The 24,632-nt window shown below is 45.4% G+C and overlaps 1 protein-coding gene across 1 annotated transcript in view; it reads right to left on the reverse strand.

Annotated features, from left to right (window-relative positions):
- Positions 1–24,632, reverse strand: part of SLC4A9 (solute carrier family 4 member 9) — a 1,224,185-nt gene that overhangs the window by 342,400 nt on the left and 857,153 nt on the right. Inside the window, exon 11 of the mRNA XM_077265989.1 lies at positions 20,913–21,184. Coding sequence (XP_077122104.1) covers positions 20,913–21,184 — 272 coding nt within the window. The remainder of the gene's footprint in view (positions 1–20,912; positions 21,185–24,632) is intronic.

The raw sequence follows: 24,632 nt of genomic DNA on the forward strand, positions 1-24,632 counted from the left end.
AAGGGAGATGACGAAGGACGAATATGTCCCTTTTCCAAGGACTCCTTAATATATTCCCGCATAGCAGCATGTTCAGGCACAGATAGATTAAATAAACGACCCTTTGGAAACTTACTGCCCGGAATCAGATTTATAGTACAATCGCAATCTCTGTGCGGAGGTAGTGAACCTAGTTTAGGCTCCTCAAAAACGTCACGATAATCAGATAAAAATTCCGGAATCTCAGAGGGAATAGATGACGAAATGGAAACCAAAGGTACGTCCCAATGAATCCCCTGACATCCCCAGCTTAACACAGACATTGCTTTCCAGTCGAGGACTGGGTTATGAGATTGCAGCCATGGCAATCCAAGCACCAACACATCATGTAGATTATACAACACAAGAAAGCGAATAATCTCCTGGTGATCCGGATTAATATGCATAGTTACTTGTGTCCAGTATTGTGGTTTATTACTAGCCAATGGCGTGGAGTCAATACCCTTCAGAGGTATAGGAACTTCCAGAGGCTCTAAATCATACCCACAGCGTTTGGCAAAGGACCAATCCATAAGACTCAAAGCGGCGCCAGAGTCGACATAGGCGTCCGCGGTAATAGACGATAAAGAGCAAATCAGGGTCACAGATAGAATAAACTTAGACTGTAAAGTGCCAATTGAAACAGACTTATCAACCTTCTTAGTACGTTTAGAGCATGCTGATATAACATGAGTTGAATCACCACAATAGAAGCATAACCCATTTTTTCGCCTAAAATTCTGTCGTTCACTTCTGGACAGAATTCTATCACATTGCATAATCTCTGGCGCCTTCTCAGTAGACACCGCCAAATGGTGCACAGGTTTGCGCTCCCGCAAACGCCGATCAATCTGAATAGCCATTGTCATGGACTCATTCAGACCTGTAGGCACAGGGAACCCCACCATAACATCCTTAATGGCATCAGAGAGACCCTCTCTGAAATTCGCCGCCAGGGCGCACTCATTCCACTGAGTAAGCACAGACCACTTACGAAATTTTTGGCAGTATACTTCAGCCTCATCTTGCCCTTGAGACAGGGCCATCAAGGCTTTTTCAGCCTGAATCTCTAAATGAGGTTCCTCATAAAGCAACCCCAAAGCCAGGAAAAACGCATCCACATTGAGCAACGCAGGATCCCCTGGTGCCAAAGCAAATGCCCAATCCTGAGGGTCGCCCCGGAGCAAGGAAATTACAATCCTGACCTGCTGTGCAGGATCTCCAGCGGAGCGAGATCTCAGAGACAAAAATAATTTACAATTTTGTTTGAAATTCTGGAAGCGCGATCTATCCCCGGAGAAAAATTCAGGTAAAGGAATTCTAGGTTCAGATATAGGAGCATGAATAACAAAATCCTGTAAACTTTGAACCTTCATAGCAAGATTATTCAAACCTGTAGCTAAACTCTGAGGATCCATTTTAATCAGGTGAAATCAGAACCATTCAAGGATTAGAAGGAGAGAGAGACGAAGGCTGCAGTAAGCAGAGATGCTAGTGAATCAACTAATGAGCAAACTCAGAAAAAAAAAAAAAAAAATTCTCTGCAGACTTCTTTTCACTCCTTTCTTCTGCCAATTATTTTAACCCTTGGCCGGCCATACTGTCATGGTTCTCAAATGGCAAGAGAACATAGTAAAGCATACAAATGGACTAGCTCTTGGAAGATGGGAACTCGAGCTGACCGTGAGCTAAACCTACCGCAACAACTAACAGTGGCCGGGTAGCGTGCCTACGTTTTTATCCCTAGACGCCCAGCGCCAGCCGGAGAACTGACTGACCTTAGCAGAGGAAAATACAGACCTGGCTTACCTCTAGAGAAATTTTCCCCAAAAGGCAGACAGTAGCCCCCACATATATTGTCGGTGATTTCAGAGGAAATTGACATACGAAGTATGAAGATAGGTTTAGCAAATTGAGGTCCGCTTACTAGATAGCAGGAAGACAGAAAAGGGAACTTCACGGTCAGCTGAAAACCCTTTCAAAATACCATCCTGAAATTACTTTAAGACTCTAATATCAACTCATGACACCAGAGTGGCAATTTCAGCTCACAAGAGCTTCCAGTCTCAGAAATATACTATCACAGAGAACTGGAACAAAAATGCAAAACAAACTTAGGACTACAAGTCCAACTTAGCTGGTAGTAGTCTAGGAGCAGGAACATGCAACAGAAAGGCTTCTGGTAACATTGATGGCCGGCATAGAAATGACTGAGGAGCAAGGCTAAATAGAAAACTCCCACCTCCTGATGGAAACAGGTGAACAGAGGAGATGAAGCACACAAGTTCAGTACCACCAGTGACCACCGGGGGAGCCCAGAAACCAAATTCACAACAGGTACCGCCGCTATATCGTGCAGGCGCGGTCCCATAACGTTCTCTCTGGTTGCTAGGCCTCTGTCAGGATCCCACCCCTGACAGAGACCCCTCTGAATCTTCCCCTACTACACCCTCTGCCACAAGGTGTTGCCTGGTTCCAACCCAGTCAGCTTTCTCTTCTAACTTCCTGCCTAACCCCCAGTTTTACCAGATTGTGAGGAGTGGCCTAATAAATAGAACCCTTAGCTCCCCCTGGAGGCCAGACTGTGAAATGTATTGGTGTCTGTGATACCTGGTCAGATGAACTCCTTCAGTGCCATCAGACGTACCATAGCCCCCCTTAGCGGCGGAGCATCAGTACTGCAACGACCAGGACTCTGGGGCGCTGCACTTCCATCTATGAACCTGTTATGGAAGAAGAAATTACCAGGCACCTCGCTTCTTCTCACCCTACAATCTGCACCAGGGACCCTATTCCCTCACATTTTCTTCCATTCCTCTCCTCAGCTGTCACTGTCCATCTAACTAAAATATCTAACCTCTATCTCGCTTCCTTCTTCATTCAAACACGCGGTCATAACCCCTTTACGAAATATATCCCTTCTCCACGGTATTGACGGTGGAAAATGAAATGCTAGGTGAAATGCCGAGAGTACAAAGAAAACCTTATATTAAGGGTCAGCAATCTAACCCAAGAAGAGGTGCGAAATCGGCTAAATAAGATTAAAATAGATACATTCCTGAGTCTGGATGGCATACACCCACGAGTACTAAGAGAACTAAGTAATGTAATAGACAAGCCATTATTTCTTATATTTAGAGACTCTATAGCGACGGGGTCTGTTCCACAGGATTGGCGAATAGCAAATGTGGTACCAATATTCAAAAGGGCTCTAAATGTGAACCTGGAAATTATAGTCCAGTAAGTCTAACCTCTATTGTTGGTAAAATATTTGAAGGGTTTCTGAGGGATGTTATTCTGGATTATCTCATTGGAATCGCTCCTGTCAAACCAATCTAATCAGTTTTTATGAAGAGGTAAGCAATAGACTGGACTAAGTTATTAGATGTGGTATATCTTGATTTTTGCAAAGCGTTTGATAACGTGCCACACAAGAGGTTGGTACACAAAATGAGAATGCTGGGTCTGGGGGAAAATGTGTGTAAATGGGTATGTAACTGGCTTAGTGATAGAGAGCAGAGGTGGTTATAAATTGTATATTCTATAACAGGGTCACTGTGACCAGTGGGGTACCGCAGGGGTCGGTGTTGGGACCTATTCTTTTCAGCATATTTATTAACAATCTGGCAGAAGGTTTACACTGAAAAATATCGATATTTGCAGATGATACAAAACTATGTAAAGCAGTCACTACAAGAGAAGATAGTATTCTGCTACAGATGGATCTGGATAAGCTTAGGCCGAAAGGTGGCAGATGCGGTTTAACAATGATAAATGTAAGGTTACACACATGGGAAGAAGGAATCAATATCACCATTACACACTGAAAGGGAAACCACTGGGTAAATCTGACATGGAGAAGGGCTTGGGGATCCTAGTTAATAATAAACTTACCTGGAGCAGCCAGTGCCAGGCAGCGGCTACCAAGGCAAACAGGATCATGGGGTGCATTAAAAGAGGTCTGGATACACATGATGAGAGCATTATACTGCCTCTGTACAAATCCCTGGTTAGACTGCACATGGAGTACTGTGTACAGTTTTGGGCACTGGCGCTCTGGAAGGATATAATGGAACTAGAGCGAGTACAAAGGAGAGCAATGAAATTAATAAAGGGGATGGGGGAACTACAATACCCAGAGAGATTAGCAAAATTAGGATTATTTACTCTAGAAAAAAGACAACTGAGGGGCGATCTAAGAACCATGTATATAAGGGGACAATACAAATATCTCTCCAAGGATCTGTTTATACCAAGGAAGGTGACTGTTACAAGGGGGCATTCACTGTGTCTTGAGGAGAGAAGGTTTTTTCGCCAACAAAGAAGATGATTCCTTACTGTTAGGGCAGTGAGAATCTGGAATTCCTTGCCTGAGGAGGTGGTGATGGCGAACTCAATCGATGGGTTCAAGAGAGGCCTGGATGTCTTCCCGGAGCGTAACAATATTGTTTCTTACAGTTATTAGGTTCTTTAGAAGGACGTAGATCTGGGAATTTATTCTAATGGAAGATAAGCTGAACTGGAAGGATAAATGTATTTTTTGGCCTTGCTAACTATGTTACTATGTTACTTTCTTCCAACCTCCCTGACTGATTCTTCTCTGTATCTTTTATTGGCTCTCCTTCTCCTCCTCTTCCCTTTACTGTTGGGGTTCCTCAGCGTTCAGTCCTAGGCCCCCTCCTCTTCTCTATACACACCACTCCTATTAGACAAACCATCAGAAGATTTAGTTTCCAGTATCATCTATATGCTGATGACATCCAATTATGCACCTCTTCTCCTGACAGCATCCCCAACTTAATACAAAATACCAGGGGTTGTTTGTCTTCTGTCTCTAACATCATGTCTTCCCTCCATCTGAAATAGAATCTCTACAAATCTGAGATTCTCATGCTTTCTCCCTCTACTAACCAACGTATACCTTTGCCTTGAGAGCTTCAACCACTTGGGGTCATATCTGCACATCTTTATTCCTGATCATTCACTCGCTAATATTACCTGCATCTTAAAAGCTTCAGAATCTGACCTTTTCTCATCTTTGAAACTGCAAAAATTCTTACCACGTCACAGTCCCTTTACACCAGTCTTCCACAATTCCAGTCCTCAAGAGCCATCAACAGGTCATGTTTTCAGTATTTCCTTAGTAATGCACAGGTGATAATTGCATCACCTGTGCAATACTAAGGAAATGCTGAAAACATGACCTGTTGGTGGCTCTTGAGGACCGGAGTTGGAGAACTCTGCCTTACACCGAAGCAAGACAAGGCATCACCTCTTTTGGTCACATACATGGACCACGTTAAACAGGCTGAAATAGCCTTTATGGATACTGGACAACATTGGCTATCACATATGCCAACATTCCACTTTGCAGTCGGTACACTGAGGAAGGTCTGATTGACCGAAATGTTTGCATGTATATCTTTATTACAACATGTGGATAACATTAAATTTCCACCTAAGCAATTTCTTGTGTGCCAAGTGTATTCTATAAACAGAAGGCAGTCATTGACACACTCCACAAGGAAAGTACATTTTGCATTTCATTTGGAAATCAACATCCCAGAGTCTGGAGGGAGAGTGGAGAGGCACACAATCCAAGCTGGGTGAGGTCTAGTGTGAAGTTTCCACAATCAGTGATGGTTTGTGGAGCCATGTCATCTGCTGGTTTAGGTCCACTGTGTTTTACCAAAGTTAGCGCAGCTGTCTATCAGGAAATATTAGAGCACTTCATTCTTCCCTCCGACAAGCTTTTTGGAGGTGGAAATTTCATTCTCCAGCAGGTCTTGGCACCTGTCCACACTGCCAAAAGTAACAATACCTGGTTTAGAAACAAACAGTATCACTGTGCTTGATTGGCGAGCAAATTCGCCTGACCTTAACTCCATAGAGCATCTATGGGGTATTGTCAAGAGGAAGATGAGAGACACCAACCCAACAATGCAGACAAGCTGAAGGCTGCTATCAAAGCAACCTGGGCTTCCATAGCACCTCAGCAGTGCCACAGGCTGATTGCCTCCATGCGGTAATTGATGCAAAAGGATCCCTTACCAAGTATTGAGTGCATTTACTGAACACATTTAAGTAGGCCAACATTTTGGATTTTAAAATAATTTTTCAAGCTGGTGTTATAAAGTATTCTAATTTACTGAGATAATGACTTTTGGGTTTTCATGGCTACAAGCAATAATCATCAACATTAACAGAAATAAATACTTGAAATAGATCACTCTGTGTGCAATGTAAGTGTTTCTTGGTCTGTCAGTATATACACATCTTTTCTGATAGGTCACAGAGGCTGCAACACCATTGAGAAACATGCACCACTAACCAAACAACACCATGAAGACCAAGGAGGTCTCCAAACAAGTCAGGGTTGGATTATAAAAAAAAATAATGATCCCTGACAATACCCTAAAGCTCCATCAAATCCAAATAAATTATCATCAAATGAAAAGAACATGGTACCATAACAAAAGTGTCAAGAGTGGGTCGCCCACCAAAACTCTCAGCTTGGGTAAGAAGGGCATTAATCAGAGAGGCAGCACAGACACCAAAATAAATTCTGCAGTAACTGCAGAGTTCCCAAGCAGAGACTGGAGTATCTGACCATATGACCAAAATAAGCTGTACACTCCATACAGGTGGCCTTTATGAATGAGTGGGCAGAAAAAAGCCTTTACTTACATAGTGTTGAGCATTCCGATACTGAAATACCGGGTATCGACCGATATTCGCGGTATCGGAGTTCCGATACTTTTAGAATATCGAATACCGGAATCTGAAGTTCCCATAATGCAATGAGCCAGTTTGATTTTATTTCAGCCAATGAGGATCCTAAGAAGTGTGGGCACATCCTGTTAGGCATGGTAGGCATGTTAACTAATGGCATGGCTGTGATTGGCTGCTGAAATGATGTCATGATACACTATGAAAGCTGCCGCCGCCATTTTGGGTTCACTCTGCTGTGAATTCATTAAGGGACAGGACGCTGCTGTTCTGAGGGACAGTTTGAGCTAGCAATTTGCTTTATTGTGCTTTACCCAGGCTACTTTATCAACCACTGTGTGAGAAGCTTTCTTTTGCCTTGCAGCACTGTTCACGGCTGTCTGCGAGGTCTCTGTGTGTGAGTGCAGCTCACGCGGTAGTGTGTTCTGCAGCCACCTCCGGTTGTAGTCCGCTAAGCATGCGTCACTGCCTCATACATTGTCCTTTTTTGAATTAGTGCTGCTCATTTGTCCTGATTTCTCCCATTAGTGTGGTTCCATCCGTATCCAGCTAGATTGCTTGCAAACACTATATAGAAGTAGATAGAGGAGCCTTTCTGCAGCCTTGCAGCGCTAGTGCACAGTTCTCTGCACTGTTCACGGCTGTCTGCGAGGTCTCTGTGTGTGAGTGCAGCTCATGCTGTAGTGTGTTCTGCAGCCACCTCCGATTGTAGTCTGCTCAGCATACGTCACTGCCTCATACATTGTCCTTTTTTGCATTAGTGCTACTCATTTGTCCTGAATATCTCCTATTAGTGTGGTTCCATCCGTATCCAGCTAGATTGCTTGCAAAAAAACTATATAGGAGTAGATAGAGGAGCCTTTCTGCAGCCTTGTGCCCTGCAGCCCCAGGCAGATTAGTATTAGCCTATTTTTTGGAGCCTCATCTATTGCATTGTAGGTTACCTTCCTGCATTGTAATCGCTACAAAAAAATTGTGATACTATCGGTTTTACATCTTTGGGCACATCCAGTGTCTTTTTGTGAAAAAAAAAAGTTAATAAAGTTCACCAAACACTCCACTTTACAGTTGTGTAGGCCACATTAGCTCATATTAAAGTCTAGTCCACACTTTATAAAATTAGTGTTTCTTATACCGGTTAGCAGCTGTTCAGGAATAAGCACACTAAGCCCTTAGTACTTTTCTGCCTTTATCAGTCTACCAAGATGAAGAAGGCAGGGAGTAAGGCATGTGGTCGTGGGCGTGGAGTTTCTGCAGGGAGAGGACGTGGGGACTCTGTGCCTGCTGCGGGCACCCGTGACTCAGCATCCCCCAGTTTTACCAGGGAACAGTCCTTTATGCGCAGCTTTGTAGGAGCTTGCCGTACCCCACTGCTGCGGGAGGAACAAATTGAAGCCGTTGTCGGATGGATGGCAGCTAATGCATCGACTTCAATTAGTTTCAGATCTTCTCAGGTCCAGAGCACTGAATAGCACCCATCTGTCTCTTCAACACCTGCCAAATTGCCCAGGCAGTCAGAGAGCCCTGGAAAGGAGCCATCTCTACTTCTGTTCTCTGAATCTCTTGGCTTGGAGAGAGGGGGCCAGCCAAGCAGCTTTCTAGAATTTGAAGAAGAGATAGTATGCAGTGATGCGCAACCGCTTTGTCTCTCTGAATCTGAAGAGGCGGGTGGGCCAGTGCCTATGGTCAGCACACCTTAGTACGCATCTGATGATGAGACTCAGGTGCCACTTTCTGATGCGTACTGTGCTGTCAAGACTACCCAGGAGAAGCAGTTGTTTGAAGAGGGTAGTGTAGATGATGAGGTCCTTGACCCATCATGGCGTGAGGTACAGGAAGGTGGTGGGAGCAGCTCTGAGGAAGAGAATCCCCGAACGGCCCAAAAAGTAGGGAGAGGGAGGGCGCAGACTTGGTTGCCTGTAGCCTCCACTTCGGCACCCATTAGGAGCATGCATCTTCCAAAACCCAAAATGGGCGCTCCAAAGACTTGCAGTGCCTGGTCCTTTTTTGACACAGTTGCAGATGACATTTTCTTTGTCAAATGCAAGCTGTGTAATCAGAAAGTGAAAAGAGGGTAAAGTGTCAGCAACCTCAATACCACAAATATGTGGAAACATGTGCGGACCAAGCATGTGGTGGAGTTACAAAGACACATTGAAGACCTAGGCCAACCTACAGCGCAATCCAACCACCTCTTCAGCTCATGTTGTAGCCTCTTCCTCCATCTCACACATAGCTGGTTTGGCTTCCTCACAGGATCGCCGTGGAAGAACCTCTGGCACTGTTGTACAGAGACACATTGTCATTCCACCCACAGCACCACGTTCCCTGTCATCCTCACACTCCCAGGCCAGTCTACAGCCATCGGTAGCACAGGCATTGGAGAAAAGGCGACCATACTTGGCAAACCACCCCCGAGCACAGGCTCTGAATGCTGGCATTGCAAAACTACAGTCCCTTGAAATGCTTTCATTCAGGCTGGTGGAGACTGACACCTTCCGTAACTTCATGGCATTGGCAGTCCCACAATACAACGTGCCCAGCCGCTTTTATTTCAGCAGGCAAGAGGTCCCTGCCCTGCAAAAGCATGTGGAGGGAAAAATTAAACATGCGCTACTAAACGCCGTCAGTAGCAAGGTCCACCTGACCACCGATGCGTGGACAAGTAACCATGGACAGGGACGATACATTTCCCTCACTGCCCATTGGGTAAATGTTGTGGAGCCGTGTACAGATCTTGAGAGTGGCGCTGTACGTGTTCTGCCAACTCCAAGGATTGCAGGAATCCAGTCTGTACACTCATACTCCAGTTCCTTTGATTCAGCGCTGCAGGAGTTGTCACAGTCTACATTCACATGGACCTGTGAACGCTTACCTGTTACGACCGATATGAGTACAGCCATGGCCAAACGTCAACAGGCCATATTGAAATTAATTTCTTTGGAGAATCGAAGAAACACAGCACAGGAGCTCTGGAATGCCATCAAGCAGCAGAGCGACGTGTGGTTTGTGCCAGCGAATCTCCAGCCAGGCATGGCAGTGTGTTACAATGGCCGAAATCGGGTGGCAGCTCTGGGCCTAGGCAATCTCACTCACATCCCATGTCTGGCACATGTGCTCAACTTGGTTATGCAGAGTTTTTTGAGGGACTATCCGGATCTTGATGCACTGCTGCACAAGGTCCTCATAGAGTGCGCTCACTTGCGTCGTTCCAGCATGGCAAGATCGCACATTGCAGCTCTGCAGCGTCGATTCCGCCTTCCGGAACATCGCATCATATGTGACCTACCCACCAGGTGGAATTCAATGTTACATATGTTGGAGAGGTTGTGTGAGCAGCAGGCAGCAGTAATGGAGTACCAGCTACATCAGGCACAAATAAGTCGCACTGCACGCGTTCACACTTCACCACCACTGAGTGGGCCTCTATGAAGGACATTCACCACATTTTGCATGCCTTCGATGATTCCACACAGATGGTGAGTGCAGATGATGCACTAGTCAGCATGACTATCCCCCTTATCTGTCTGCTTGAAAAAACACTGCAAGCACTAAGGGAGGAGGTTTTGGAAGAGGTGGAGGATGAGGAGTCACAAATGCCATCTGCTTCTAGACAGTCTGCACAACGTGGTTCCTAACAAAGGCCTAGGCAGGGTACACTTTGTGAGGAGGATGAGGAAGAGTCAATGGAAGAGGAAGACATCTGTCCAGAGAAGGGAGGTACACAATGCTCTAGTAGTCAGTATGTAGAGTGAGGGTGGGGTGATGCGGAGCAGGCAGAGATGACGCGTCAAGCAGGGGACAGCGTTTCTTGGCCAGTTGGCAGTCTGCAGCACATGGTTGATTTCATTCTGCAGTGGCCGAGAAACGACCGCCGCATCGCCCACATTCTCAACACGGCTGATTATTGGGTGTCCACCCTCCTAGATCCTTGCTACCGGGACAACTTACAAAGCCTCATAACACCGTTGAACCGGGAGCATAAAATGCGGAGTACCAAGACACACTGGTGCATTTCATCATGTTCTCCATTCCACCCGAGAGCAGTGCTGCTAGTGCTTTACAAAGCAGCTCAGTGCGTCGAGGCAGTGGAGGAAGCGCTGCACAAAGAGTTAGCAGAAGCAGCGCCTCAGCACAAGGCAAGACCAGTATGGCCCAACTGTGGCAAAGTTTTGTGTCCCCGCCACAAATGTCTACACCATCACAGACGGGTCCAGTCAGCAGGAGGCAACGTTTCTGTCAGATGGTGACAGACTACATGACTTGCCCTCTCAGTGTTCTCCCAGACGGCTCTTCCCCCTTCAAGTTTTGGGTCTCTAAGCTGGATACATGGCCAGAGCTTAGCCAGTATGCATTGGAGGTGCTGGCTTGCCCTGCTGCTAGTGTATTATCGGAACATGTCTGTAGTGCCGCAGGTGGTGTACTAACAGACCGTCGCATGCGACTATCCTCCGATAACGTTGACCGGCTTACTTTTCTGAAAATGAACAAGGCATGGATCTGACAGGAATTTGCCTGTCCTCTTCCAGATTAAATAATTGGTTGGCAACAGTATCCAGGTCTCCTGTTGTGTTCATGTTTCTACCACCTGAACTGTAATCCCTGGGCTCCAACACTGCCAGTTGCTGCTCAGAAGTGCCGTCTGCACAGTCAACATATGCTCCAGTGTTATTGGGGTTCAGTAATGTCAGCTGATCCCTTGCTGTGTGTCAGGCAATTTCTCCTGCTCTGTCCACATTCACACTACTACTGATTTTAAACTTGCTCCAATTAGGCCTCTGGCTACACTCTGTTTCTAGTATTTACCCTGGGCTCCAACACCGCCAGCTGTTTTCCATCAGTGTCTTTGGCATGGGTACTCCCTCCTGCCCAGCCTGATTCTAGCACGCCAGCTGTTTCCGGGTAGTGTCAACGTCACTTTGCCTCCAATACGTTGTCCGGTCGGGTTGCGGTCAGGTTAGCTGACTCTATGGTGCCTGCAGTTTAGGTGCTTCCTATGTGGGCTGCGGGATCTGGCAATGAAGGCTGGTTCCGTAGTGCCAATAGGACAAGCACCCCTTGTAGGACTGTGGGTTTCGGTAACTCCAGCCGGCTCGCGGCCTTGCAACTTTTTTTTCATGTGTACCTTCTGCTGTTTATCTGAGTTTCAGTACCATTAGCTGGTTCTTTGGAAGACAATCTTGAATATGTCCCCCTGGGTTCCAGTAGCATCAGCTGGTTCCAGGCAGTGCCTTTGGCTTAGGTGCCTCCTTCTCAGTATCCGAGTTCCACCAATGTCTGCTGGTCCTTGGTAGTGCTTTCTGGCACAGGTACCTCCTGCTTCGTAACTGGGTTCCAGTACCATCAGCTGGTCCTCGGTAGTTCCATTGGCTCTTGTACCTTCTGCTACCCTTCCGGGTTCCAGTACCGTCAGCTGGTTCTCGGTAGTTCCATTGGCTCTTGTACCTTCTGCTACCCATCTGGGTTCCAGTACCATCAGCTAGTTCTCGGCAGTTCCTCAGCCTTCTTGTACCATCTGCTACATTTCCAAGTTCAAGCTTTTTGAAATGGCTTTTGGTAATCACTTTGGATCTCCCTGACAATGACCCTGAAGACGATGACCCTGAAGACCACCCGAAGAAGACGACGACCCCGAAGACGACGACCCCAAAGACAATGACCCTGAAGACCACCCCGAAGAAGACGACCCCAAAGACGACGATCCTGAAGACCACCCCGAAGAAGACGACGACCCCGAAGACGATGACCATGAAGACGATGACCCTGAAGACCACCCCGAAGAAGATGACCAAGAGGAAAAAGAACAAGAAGACAACCACCAAGATACAGAAGAACAAGAGACAGAAGACCAAGAAGCAGAAGAACAAGAAGCTGCAGAACAAAAAGCAGAAGAACATTAAGCATAAGACTAGAAATCAGAGGAAAATATATTAACTAAATTATAAGCAGAAAAAGACTAAGCAATGTATGGGGGTGAGTCCATTCCTCCTCGTGGTGCCCCTGGAAAATACCTGCTGCTGCAGGCCAAACTGAATGCGGACAAATCCTGTTGTAAATCTTTTGTGACAGGCAGAACGGAAGGTGTAATCTTCAAACTTTTATAGATAACAACTACAGGAATGCCTGTCTCAAATAAGAATATGATGAAGAAGAAGAAGATGAAGAAGAAGATGAAGAAGATGAAGAAGTAGAATATGAAGAAGAAGAATAGTTAAATAAGAAGAATATGAAGAATGTAAAAAAAAGAATAATAGGAAGAAAGTGAAGAAGAAGAAGAAGATGAATAAGGTGATGAATAAATTGATGAAAAAGATGCTGCTGCTGAGGATGATGAAGGAGAAAGTGTGGGAGAAGTAAAAAAGAAAGTGAAGAGCATGGAAGTAGTGAAACATAAGTATCTGACAAAATATAAAAAAGCTTAACATAGTCAATATCTTTGTAACTCCGAACGTCTTAAAAAAAAAAAAATTCCTGCTATTCCATTTGATTGGGCTAAACTTCTATGCCTTTAATGTCTCCTCCACCTCCCCCAGTACATTCTACATTATTCTTAGTTGTTTTCCTTCATGTAGAATTAACCTACAAGGAAAGAAAGGGTTTATTTTCATTCCGATATTTGTGTCCAATTGACTTGCCTTGGTTTCCAGTATCGGAATCAGCGATATCAGATATTTTTTGGGTATTGGTCCGATTCAATCCGATCCGATATTTCCCGATATCGGAAGGTATCGCTCAACACTACTGTCACGGGGAGACTAGGTGGGCAAGAGCTAATAACCCGGGCCCCTGCAATTTCCCTCAGACTAGGGAAATCCTGACTGACCCTCTACCTAGAGTTTACACTGATGGTGTGCATGTCTAGGCCTCGACCCTCGCCCTGTCTCCTGTTTCAACCCTAGGCTGAAACCACCGCCCACCACCCAGTGAAAAGATCATACACCAATACCCACAGTTAGAACAGACAAGGATAACGGAAAATATACACCACACCGCAGTCACTCAGGAATTCACTATAAATGCGCAGGGCAAAATAAATACAAATATAGGAAGGAGTAAATAAGACAAAGGGAAATACGCCACCAGCAACGATACTCCAACTACTAGCTCACCACTCCAGACTGAGATAACAATGCACAAGACAGAAGCTATAATCGGCGATGCCCAATGTTCAGGAGAACTATTTAAAGGCAATGGGCATGGTCCAGCTTCCAATCCGAGCATCAGGTAAATTAACCCCGGACCAGCTAGATAAAATTTAGCCGACGCCAATGAGCACATAGTGGTCAAAAGCGGAATTACCGCTGTCTGTCGAACGACCTGGTCTGAACAGCGTCCAACAAGACAGTACCCCGCCTTCTATGAGGGACCCCAGGGCCCTCACGGCTTATAGGACCCGGCTTGTCCGGATGGCGACGATGAAAAAACCTGACCAGCCGATCCGCATGAATGTCCGAGGCTGGTACCCAGGACCTCTCCTCAGGCCCATAACCATGCCAGTGTACCAAGTACTGTAAAGTGCGGCGCACTACACGAGAGTCAACCACCTTGGAGACTTCAAATTCCAAATTACCATCCACCAAGACTGGAGGTGGCATAGGCGCCACGTCCACAGAACCCACCACCTTCTTTAAAAGAGACCTGTGGAACACGTTGTGTATCTTATACACCGTAGGAAGCTCCAATCGGTACGCTACTGGGTTAATGATGGCGGTGACCCTAAATGGACCAATAAACCGTGGACCCAATTTAAGGGATAGTATTTTGAGTCTTATGTTTTTTGTGGATAACCACACCCAGTCATCCACACTCAGGTCCGGACCTGGCACATGCCTACTGTCAGCCTCACGTTTGTACCTAGCACCCACACTCAACAGGTGCTGTTTAACTCTCATCCAGACTGATGACAATTGTGCTCCTAACTGGTCCTCCTCCGGAACGCCGGAAGAGCCCCTCTGACTCAAAGTACAAAATTGAGGATGTAGCCCGTAAACACAAAAAAACGGAGACTCCCCAGACGACTCCTGGCGGTGATTATTGATGGCAAACTCAGCCAAAGGAAGAAAGGTAGACCACTCCTCCTGGTTATCAGAGACAAAGCAGCGTAAGTACTGTTCCAAATTTTGGTTCATACGCTCAGTCTGACCATTTGACTGAGGATGAAACACTGAAGAATGAGACAACTTGATCCCCAGCCGTGAGCAAAATGCTTTCCAAAATTTTGCCACAAACTGAGTACCCCTATCAGACACGATGTCAGACGGAACCCCATGAAGTCTGACCACCTCCTGCACAAATACCTGAGCCAGAGTCTTAGCGTTAGGCAACGAAGGCAAAGACACAAAGTGCAACATTTTTGAAAACCGATCAACAATCACCAAGATGACCGTGTTCCCAGCTGAGGAGGGCAAATCAGTGATGAAATCCATGGAGATTTCCGTCCATGGCTTACTAGGTACCTCAAGAGGAAGTAGTGTGCCAACAGGATGGGAGCGGGGCGTCTTAGCCCTAGCGCACGTGGTACAAGCTGACACGTATGAGACCACGTCCTGTCGGATCTTGGGCCACCAAAACCGACGTGATACCAACTCCAAGGTACCTCTAACCCCTGGGTGGCCAGCCAGGACAGCATCATGATGCTCCGCCAAAACCTTTAAGCGGAGATGAAGCGGTACAAAAGATTTGTTGATGGGAAGCTCAGATGGTACCTCCTCCTGAGCCTCGGCAATCTCAACCTCGGTAGTGAGAGCCGAAACCACAACATCCTTTTGGAGGATGGGTACTGGATCCTCCCGAGGTTCTCCCCCCGGAAAACACCTGGACAGAGCATCCGCCTTAGTGTTTTTAGACCCCGGTCTGTAAGTGACAACAAAATTGAACCGCGTTAAAAACAATGCCCAGCGAGCCTGCCTGGGGCACAGACGCTTGGCTGACTCCAAATACAGCAGATTCTTATGATCGGTAATAACAGTAACCTAATGTACCGACCCCTCCCAGAAGTGTCGCCATTCCTCAAAGGCCAACTTGATTGCCAACAACTCCCTGTTGCCGATATCGTAGTTACGTTCAGCGGACGACAGTTTCTTGGAGAAATAGGCTCATGGACGCAAATCACTCAAAGATGAGCCTTGTGATAGTACCGCCCCCACACCAACCTCAGACGCATCGACTTCCACAACAAAAGGTTTTGATACGTCTGGCTGCACAAGAATGGGGGCTGAAACAAAACTGTTCTTAAGAAATTCAAATGCGCGCACAGCAGCCTCAGGCCAAACGGAGAAATTGGTACCCTTTTTAGTCATGTCAGTTAGCGGTTTAGCAATGATGGAAAAATCCTTGATAAATTTCCTATAGTAGTTAGAAAACCCAAGGAACCGCTGAAGTGCTTTCAGGTTATCAGGCCGTTCCCAATGCAGCACCGCTTGCACCTTAGCGGCGTCCATTTTAAAACCAGAAGCAGACACAATATAACCCAAGAAAGGCAACTCTTGAACAGAAAATACACATTTCTCAAGTTTAGCATACGGCTTATTCTCTCTGAGAAGCTGTAACACCTGCCTGACATGATCTAAATGAGTATCACGGTCGCAAGAATATATGAGAATGTCATCTAGGTACACGATAACGAATATCCCCAAAACATGCGAGAACACATCATTTATGAAATGTTGGAATACTGCAGGTGCGTTAGTCAACCCAAATGGCATCACCAAATTTTCAAAATGACCCTCAGGGGTATTAAAAGCCGTCTTCCACTCATCACCTTGACGGACTCTTACGAGGTTGTACGCCCCCCTGAAGTCAAGCTTGGTAAACCACTTAGCACCTGCCACCTGGTTGAACAAATCTGGTATTAGTGGCATAGGGTATGGATCACGAACCATAATCTGGTTCAATTCCCTGAAATCCAAACACGGGTGTAATCCGCCATCTTTCTTTTTCACGAAGAAGAACCCTGCTGCCACAGGCGGGGATGAAGGCCTGATGTGCCCTTTGCTCAAACTTTCAGCAATGTAATCCTTTAATGCTTGTCTCTCCGGACCGGAGATGTTAAACATCCTTGCTTTAGGCAATTTGGCCCCTGGTTTAAATCTGATAGTACAGTCATAGGGGCGATGTGGCGGCAACTCTGAACAACCTTTCTCAGAGAACACATCCACAAAATCCAGAAGTGACTCCGGAACGCTTGAAGTCACAGCAGACACACGTGGCCAGGCAATTCTCCTGGCAGAATTCGCTCCACTGAATTATGTCCTGAGTTTTCCAGTCAATTACCGGGTTGTGCATAGACAACCATGGAAAACCCAAAACCACCTGAGCAGGAAGGTTCCTGAGCACCTTACATGTAACCTGCTCGGAATGTAGAACCCCAATGTGGAGATTCACCTCAGCCACAAATTCAGTAATCTCCCCCTGTGAGAGAGGAGCAGCATTGATGGTGACCACGCGGATAGGATGAGGCAGTTTTTCAATCCTAAAACCTGCTGTGCGCGCAAACTCCTCATCAATGAGATTTGTGGCTAAACCACTATCCACAAACACAGTAACTGGCAGCTCACTGCCAGTGATTATAACCTTAGCAGGGAGCATGCATTGAGGAACCACCATGGAGGATATACATAAGCTCAGATTGGTCTCCTCCACACCCTCTGAGCTTTCCGCCGTTGCGTTTTTCTTAGGCTAGGTTCACATTGCGTTAGGGCAATCCGTTTAGCGCTAGTGGATTGCGCTAATGGATTGCGCTAACGAAATGTTTATTTAGGGGCCGTGTTAGGGGTCACGTTAACGTCCCCGCTCTCGCAGATCCCCGATCTGCGAGAGCGGGGAAAGAACCTCGGGCGTGCCGCAGAAGAACGGCACATCGCTAGCGCGAGCCGAAAAAGTCACGCGCTAGCGATGCGCTACAGGGAAACTTCACATTGCTGTCAATGGGTGCGCTAAAGGACCCGTTGCACGGCGTTAATTGCGACATTTTCGCCGTGCAACGCTGTTCATTAGCGTGCACACATTAACGCAATGTGAACCTAGCTTTAGACAGTAGAGGACAGATGTTAATAAAATGACCAGTCTTACCGCAGTAAAAACAGGCTCCCTGCTTCCTGAGCTCAGGGGCTCGACGCTTCACATGTGACACCCCTGCGATTTGCATAGGCTCTGTGGACTCACCTGCAGCAACCACACGTGAACCTAAACCCTCTCCCATAGGCGGTGTCTCATGCTCCCCCTGACGCAAACGGCGATCAATGCGGACAACCAGACTCATAGCGGAATCTAGAGAAGTAGGAGTCTCGTACATCAGAAGGGCTTTTTTAACCCTTCCAGAAACCCCATGAATAAACTGACTCCGCAGCGCTGGATCATTCCACTGTGTATCGATCGCCCAGCGACGAAATTCAGAACAGTAATCCTCTGCAACTCGCTCCCCCTGGCGAATAGTGCGTATCTTAGATTCTGCTAGAGCCATTCTGTCTGGCTCATCGTAAATATTTCCAAGAAAGGAAAAAAACTCTCCACAGAGTCAAATTCAGCAGAATCAGATGGCAAAGAAAACGCCCATGCTTGGGGATCCCCGCTTAACAATGACAACACCAGGCCCACACGCTGAACCTCATTACCTGAGATCGGGTGCATACGGAAATATAGCTTGCAAGCTTCACGAAAAGAAACAAATTTACTGCTTTCCCCAGCAAATTTTTCAGGCAAAGGAAACTTAGGCTCAGCAACTCTATCTGTCGCTCCAGCTTGCACATTAGATACTGCTAGTCCCTGTTGCTGCACTGCGCCCCTCAACTCAGTGACCTGTAGGGAGTCGACAGCGCCTCCAACTGGAGGGTTATGGAAGTCATGGGATCCATGACAAAACAAAAAAAAGGAAACCCTTTTTTTTGTTTGTTTTAAAGGCCGATTATAATGTCACGGGGAGACTAGGTGGGCAAGAGCGAATAACCCGGGCCCGTGCAATTTCCCTCAGACTAGGGAAATCCTGACTGACCCTCTACCTAGAGATTACACTGATGGTGTGCATGTCTAGGCCTCGACCCTCGCCCTGTCTCCTGTTTCAACCCTAGGCTGAGACCACCGTCCACCACCCAGTGAAAAGATCATACACCAATACCCACAGTTAGAACAGACAAGGATAACGGAAAATATACACCACGCCGCAGTCACTCAGGAATTCACTATAAATGCGCAGGGCAAAATAAATACAAATATAGGAAGGAGTAAATAAGACAAAGGGAAATACGCCACCAGCAACGATACTCCAACTACTAGCTCACCACTCCAGACTGAGATAACAACGCACAAGACAGAAGCTATAATCGGTGACGCCCAATGTTCAGGAGAACTTTTTAAAGGCAATGGGCATGGTCCAGCTTCCAATCCGAGCATCAGGTAAATTAACCCCGGAGCAGCTAGATGAAATCTAGCCGACGCCAATGAGCACATAGTGGTCAAAAGCGGAATTACCGCTGTCTGTCGAACGACCTGGTCTGAACAGAGTCCGACATGACAACTACTTACACACTAAAATTTTAAGACTCATTTTCAGTTGGCCAAAAGACATGTGGGAGACTTTCCAAATGTTTGGAGGAAGGTGCTGAGGTCAGGTGAGACCAAAATTGAACTTTTTGGCCACCAAGTTAAACTCTATGTCTGGCACCAAACCAACCCTGCTCCTCACCCCAAGAGCAACTATTCCACAGTGAAACATGATGCTGGCAGCATCATGTTGTGGGGATATTTTTCAGCAGCAGAGACAGGGAAAATGGTCAGAGTCAAGGGAGAAATGGATGGTGCAAAATACAGGGGTATTCTGGAGCAAAACCTGTTTCAGTCTGTTGGTGTTTTGAGACTGGGACGGAGGTTCACCTTCCAACAAGACAATGACCCAAAGCATACTGCTACAGCAACACTCAAGTGGTTAAAAAGGAAATGTGTAAATGTTTTGGAGTGGCCTAGTTAACTCCCAGAACTTAATCCAATTGAGACTCTGTGGTCAGACTTGAAGACTGCAGTTCTAACTTGAAGGAGCTAGAGCAATTTTGTCTTGAGAAATGGGAAAAAATCTCAGTGGCAAGATGTGAAAAGCTCATAAAGTCTTATTGTCATGTCGGACGCTGTTCACACTAGGGCGTCCGACAGACAGCAGTAACTCCACTTACGTCCACTACACGCTCAGTGGCGTCGGCTAGATTTTATCCAGCTTGCTCGGGGTTAATCTAGCTGGTAATAAGGTTGGAGGCTGGGTCACGCCCATGGCCTTTAAATAGTCGCGCTGGACTTTGGGCGTCGCCGATTATAGCTTGTGCTTTATGCCAGGTGATTCCGGTCTGGAGTGGTAGTCTTGTTGCAGGAATATCGTATCTGGTGGTGTATAATCCTTTGTCATATTCCTCCTTCCCATTTGTATTTGTTTTGCCCTGTGCACATTATAGTGTATTCCTGTGTGTCTGCGGCGTGGTGCGTTTTTCAGTTTTCCCTGTCTGTGCTTTCTGTGGGGATTGGTGTGTGATCTCTTCACTGGGTGGCGGGAGGTGGTTTCAGCTTAGGGCTGAAACAGGAGTCAGGGTCAGGCCTGGCGGCCCAGACATGCACACCTTTAGTGTAACTTCTGGGAAAGGGACAGACAGGGTTTCCCTAGCCTGAGGGATATCGCAGGGGCCCGGGTAACCTACCTTAGACTACCCAGTTCCCTCGTGACACTTATCCAAAGCTACAAGCAGCTATAATTGTGGCAAAAGGAGGCTTTACAAAGTACGGTAATGACTTTAGGGGTGCTGAATAGTTATTTACAAAGAAGTTTTCAGTTATTTTGTCCAATTTGTTGTTTGCTTCACAATAGAAAGAAAACCAAATATTCACATGTTCTTAACTTGAACTGATGCAAACTCTAAAAAAAACTGTGAAAATCCAGGTTGTGAGGTAGCAAAATAAAAAATGTCAAGGGGTGAATACTTTCACAAGGCACTATATCAATAAAAATAAAAGCTCACAACACTGAAAACATTCACTCCCATATCATATTGATTTGTCTTTTTTGTGAACTTTCAAAAATCTAAAAAAAAATCTAAAAATAGCTTACATGTTGATTATATGATGGATAAATGTCTACAACGTTTAATGCCCAAATGTAATTTTGGAATAGCAAACACATTAGTACTACTTACCCTTTTCAAGTAAATTGCATTTACAATGGTACTGCGTCATATTATTTATATTGTATTTCCAGTTAACTGGAAAGTGATCAGCAAGGTTTAGCATCTTTTTCACAGCATCATAAATGAAAATGCAGCTTATTAATGCACAAAAACTTTCTTCTGTAAAACGAGTGAAATATTGAACCAAGTAAGCAGCATTGGTGGCAACCAAAATTAGGCAGTAAAATGCCACCCAGAGTCCAATCCAAAGTCTAAATTCTAAGTATTCAAAATTGTAGTCTCTGAAAAAGAAAAACTCAATGAACAATATGCACAAAACTTTTAGAAAGTTTAGGTTTTATGAAAACAAACAGGTACATACATACACTAAATAGATGTGTACATTTGCAACATGCATGACTTTCATGACATTTTCATTTGTGATAGATGTTAAATGGATTGTCCAGTGCATGTATAATGATGGCCCATCCTTAGGATTGGTCATCAATATCTGATCGGTGAGGGTGCGATACTTAATACACCCAGCGGTCATCTGTCCTCGATGCTGACGGAAGCTGGATATGCTGAGATACGGAGCTGCACAGCACAGCTCCATAAATGGAATATTGGTCACAGCCAAGTACTGCAGATCCACCCACTATTTGAATCAATAGGGCATGGACATGCAGTACCCAGATGAAACCTCTATGCAGCTGATAGAGTTAGGCCATGTGCACACGTTCAGTATTTTTCACGTTTTTTTCGAGTTTTTTCGCTATAAAAACGTGATAAAAACGCAAAACAAACCGCTTACATATGCCTCCTATTATTTACAGTGTATTCTGCATTTCTTGTGCAAATGTTGCATTTTTTTCCGCGAAAAAATCGCATCGCGGAAAAAAAAACAACATGTTCATTAAATTTGCGGAATTGCGGGGATTCCGCACAACTAGGAATGCATTGATTTGCTTACTTTCCGCATGTGGCTGTGCCCACCATGCGGGAAGTAAGCAGATCATGTGCGGTTGGTACCCAGGGTGGAGGAGAGTAGACTCTCCTCCACGGACTGGGCACCATATAATTGGTAAAAAAAAAGAATTAAAATAAAAAATAGTCATATACTCACCTTCGATGGCCCCCGCAGTCTTCCCGCCTCTCAGGTGCACGCTGCCACTTCGGCTCCTATAGCTGGAGTGTGTGAAGGACCTTCGATGACGTCGCGGTCTTGTGATTGGTCACGTGACCGCAACGTCATCGAAGGTCCTGCACACACACACCATCTATAGGAACGGACGTTGCTGAGGAGATCGGCTGTCTGCAGGTGAGTATAACCATTTTTTTTCATTTTTTTAATTATTTTTAAACATTCTATCTTTTATTATTGATGCTGCATAGGCAGCATCTATAGTAAAAAGTTGGTCACACTATGTTTGACAAGTGTGACCAACCTGTCAGTCAGTTTTCCAAACGATGCTACAGATCGCTTGGAAAACTTTAGCATTCTGCAAGCTAATTTCACTTGCAAAATGCTAAAAAAAACGCAAAAAAAATGCGGATTTCTTGCAGAAAATTTCCGGTTTTCTTCAGGAAATTTCTGCAAGAAATCCTGACGTGTGCACATACCCTTATAGTACAGTATGTAGCACTCAGCACATCAAGCCACCACTTGCACCAGGAACAGCTGATCGGCTGGGGTGCCAAGTATTGCACCCTCACTGATCAGATATTGATGACCTATAGATAAGCCTCAATAAAACAATTGGACACCTCCTTAAAAATATTCCTACTAGAAAGAATAAGAATGCTGGAAAGTGCCCAGTTACTATATACTTTACTTAGGTCAATGGGCTTGTCATTTTACTCTTAATTGCCATCTTTATTATAATTATAACTGTGATGATAAGAACTATTTTACATTGTGTCGCATCTAGAAAAATATATTACACTTGCATTTTACTTGTCCAAATAGCAAGCCCCCAGATGTTTGCAAAGTTTACTTTTTTATTCTAAAGAAAGTTTGGTAAAGGAATCAGAGTATAATTCCACATGATTGAACAACATCTCAAGTATGCTAATGTTTGCTTGAAGCTAAAAATGATAGGTTATTATATTTGACGTTGCCCAGCAAAAAAAATGGTAGCTCAGTGGTTAACAATGCAGCGCTGAGGTCCCAAGTTCAAATCCCACCAAGGACAACATCTGCAGGAGTTTATATATTTTCAAATCCCCTAAACCCTGACCAGTTTATGTGGATTTCTACAGGGTACCCTGCTTTAATCTCAGAATCTGAGGTCATATTAATAAGGGATTAAGACTGTAAGCCCAATAGGGACACTGATGGAGTTGTCTATTAAACATTGTGGAAATTAATGGTGCTATATAAGTGAGTAATAAAAATAAATATCATTCTATCACCTTACCAGTAGAAAACATTAGCATGATTTGAGTTTATCACTTGGTTTTGCTCCTCACAGTTAAGTAATAGTGATAGGTGAACTCGAACAGTAAAGTTCGGTGTTAGTGTTGAGCATTCCGATACTGCAAATATCAGGTATCGGCCGATATTTGCTGTATCGGAATTCCGATACCAAGTTCCGATATTTTTGCAATATCGGAAATCGGAATCGGAAGTGTGCGGTGCGTATGGTTCCCAGTGTCTGGAGGAGAGGAGACTCTCCTTCAGGCCCTGGGATCCATATTCATGTAAAAAATAAATAATAATAATAAAAAATATTGATATACCCACCCCTCCGGCGGACCCAGGACCTTAGCGGTGCCTCCGTTCGTAAGAATGCAGAGTGAACTAGGACCTTCGATGACGTCGCGGCTTGTGATTGGTCGCGTGACCGCTCATGTGACCGCTCACATGACCAATCACAAGCCGCGACGTCATCGAAGGTCCTAGTTCACTCTGCATTCTTACGAACGGAGGCAGACGCTTGGACCGGTGAGAGCCGGGGCCGTCCGAGGGTGAGTATATCAATATTTTTTATTTTTATTCTTTATTTTATACATGAATATGGATCCCAGGGCCTGAAGGAGAGTTTCCTCTCCTTCAGACCCTGGGAACCATTCCGATATTTTGTGTCCCATTGATATGCATTGGTATCGGGTATTGGTATCGGCGAGATCCGATATTTTGCCGGTATCGGCCGATCCAATCCGATACCGATACCTTTGCATATCGGAAGGTATCGCTCAACACTAGTCGGTGTCCGTACCAAACACCTACTGTTCGGGCACGGCCACCAAACACTGACTTCACCCAGAAGTCCATATTACTGTTCAGGTTTGGCCCATTTTACTTTTTTATTTAAAAATTGCTAACAAAGTTATACTCAACTAATTCCACTTAATCCCTTGTCTCCTATAATAAAACATAAATAAAAAAATAACAATATCCCTCACCAGTCCGTCGTTCTGCCCCATGCCATAATCCATGTCTGGAGGATAAACAGTTTTCAACCTGGACAGTGCCAAGATGCATCATCAAGGTTAATGCCAGTCACTAAGGTTGCTTTTCCAGCCGGGCTGAACTGTGGTGACCTCGCAGAGGCGAGTTCACCACAGTTCAAATTCAACACAGTGAAATGCTCCCGGTGAACTGCGATGAACTCGCCTCTACACAGTGAGACTTTTTCACGGTGCTAGCGGGGATCTCACAGAGGTCACCTGACAATACAAAGGTGACATCAACCCCCAAAATATTAATCCCACTTACAACGGCTACAGGGCAAGTGGGAAGAGTTG

Source organism: Ranitomeya variabilis, chromosome 5, assembly GCF_051348905.1.
Source record: "Ranitomeya variabilis isolate aRanVar5 chromosome 5, aRanVar5.hap1, whole genome shotgun sequence".
In the NCBI taxonomy this organism is placed as follows: Eukaryota; Metazoa; Chordata; class Amphibia; order Anura; family Dendrobatidae; genus Ranitomeya; species Ranitomeya variabilis.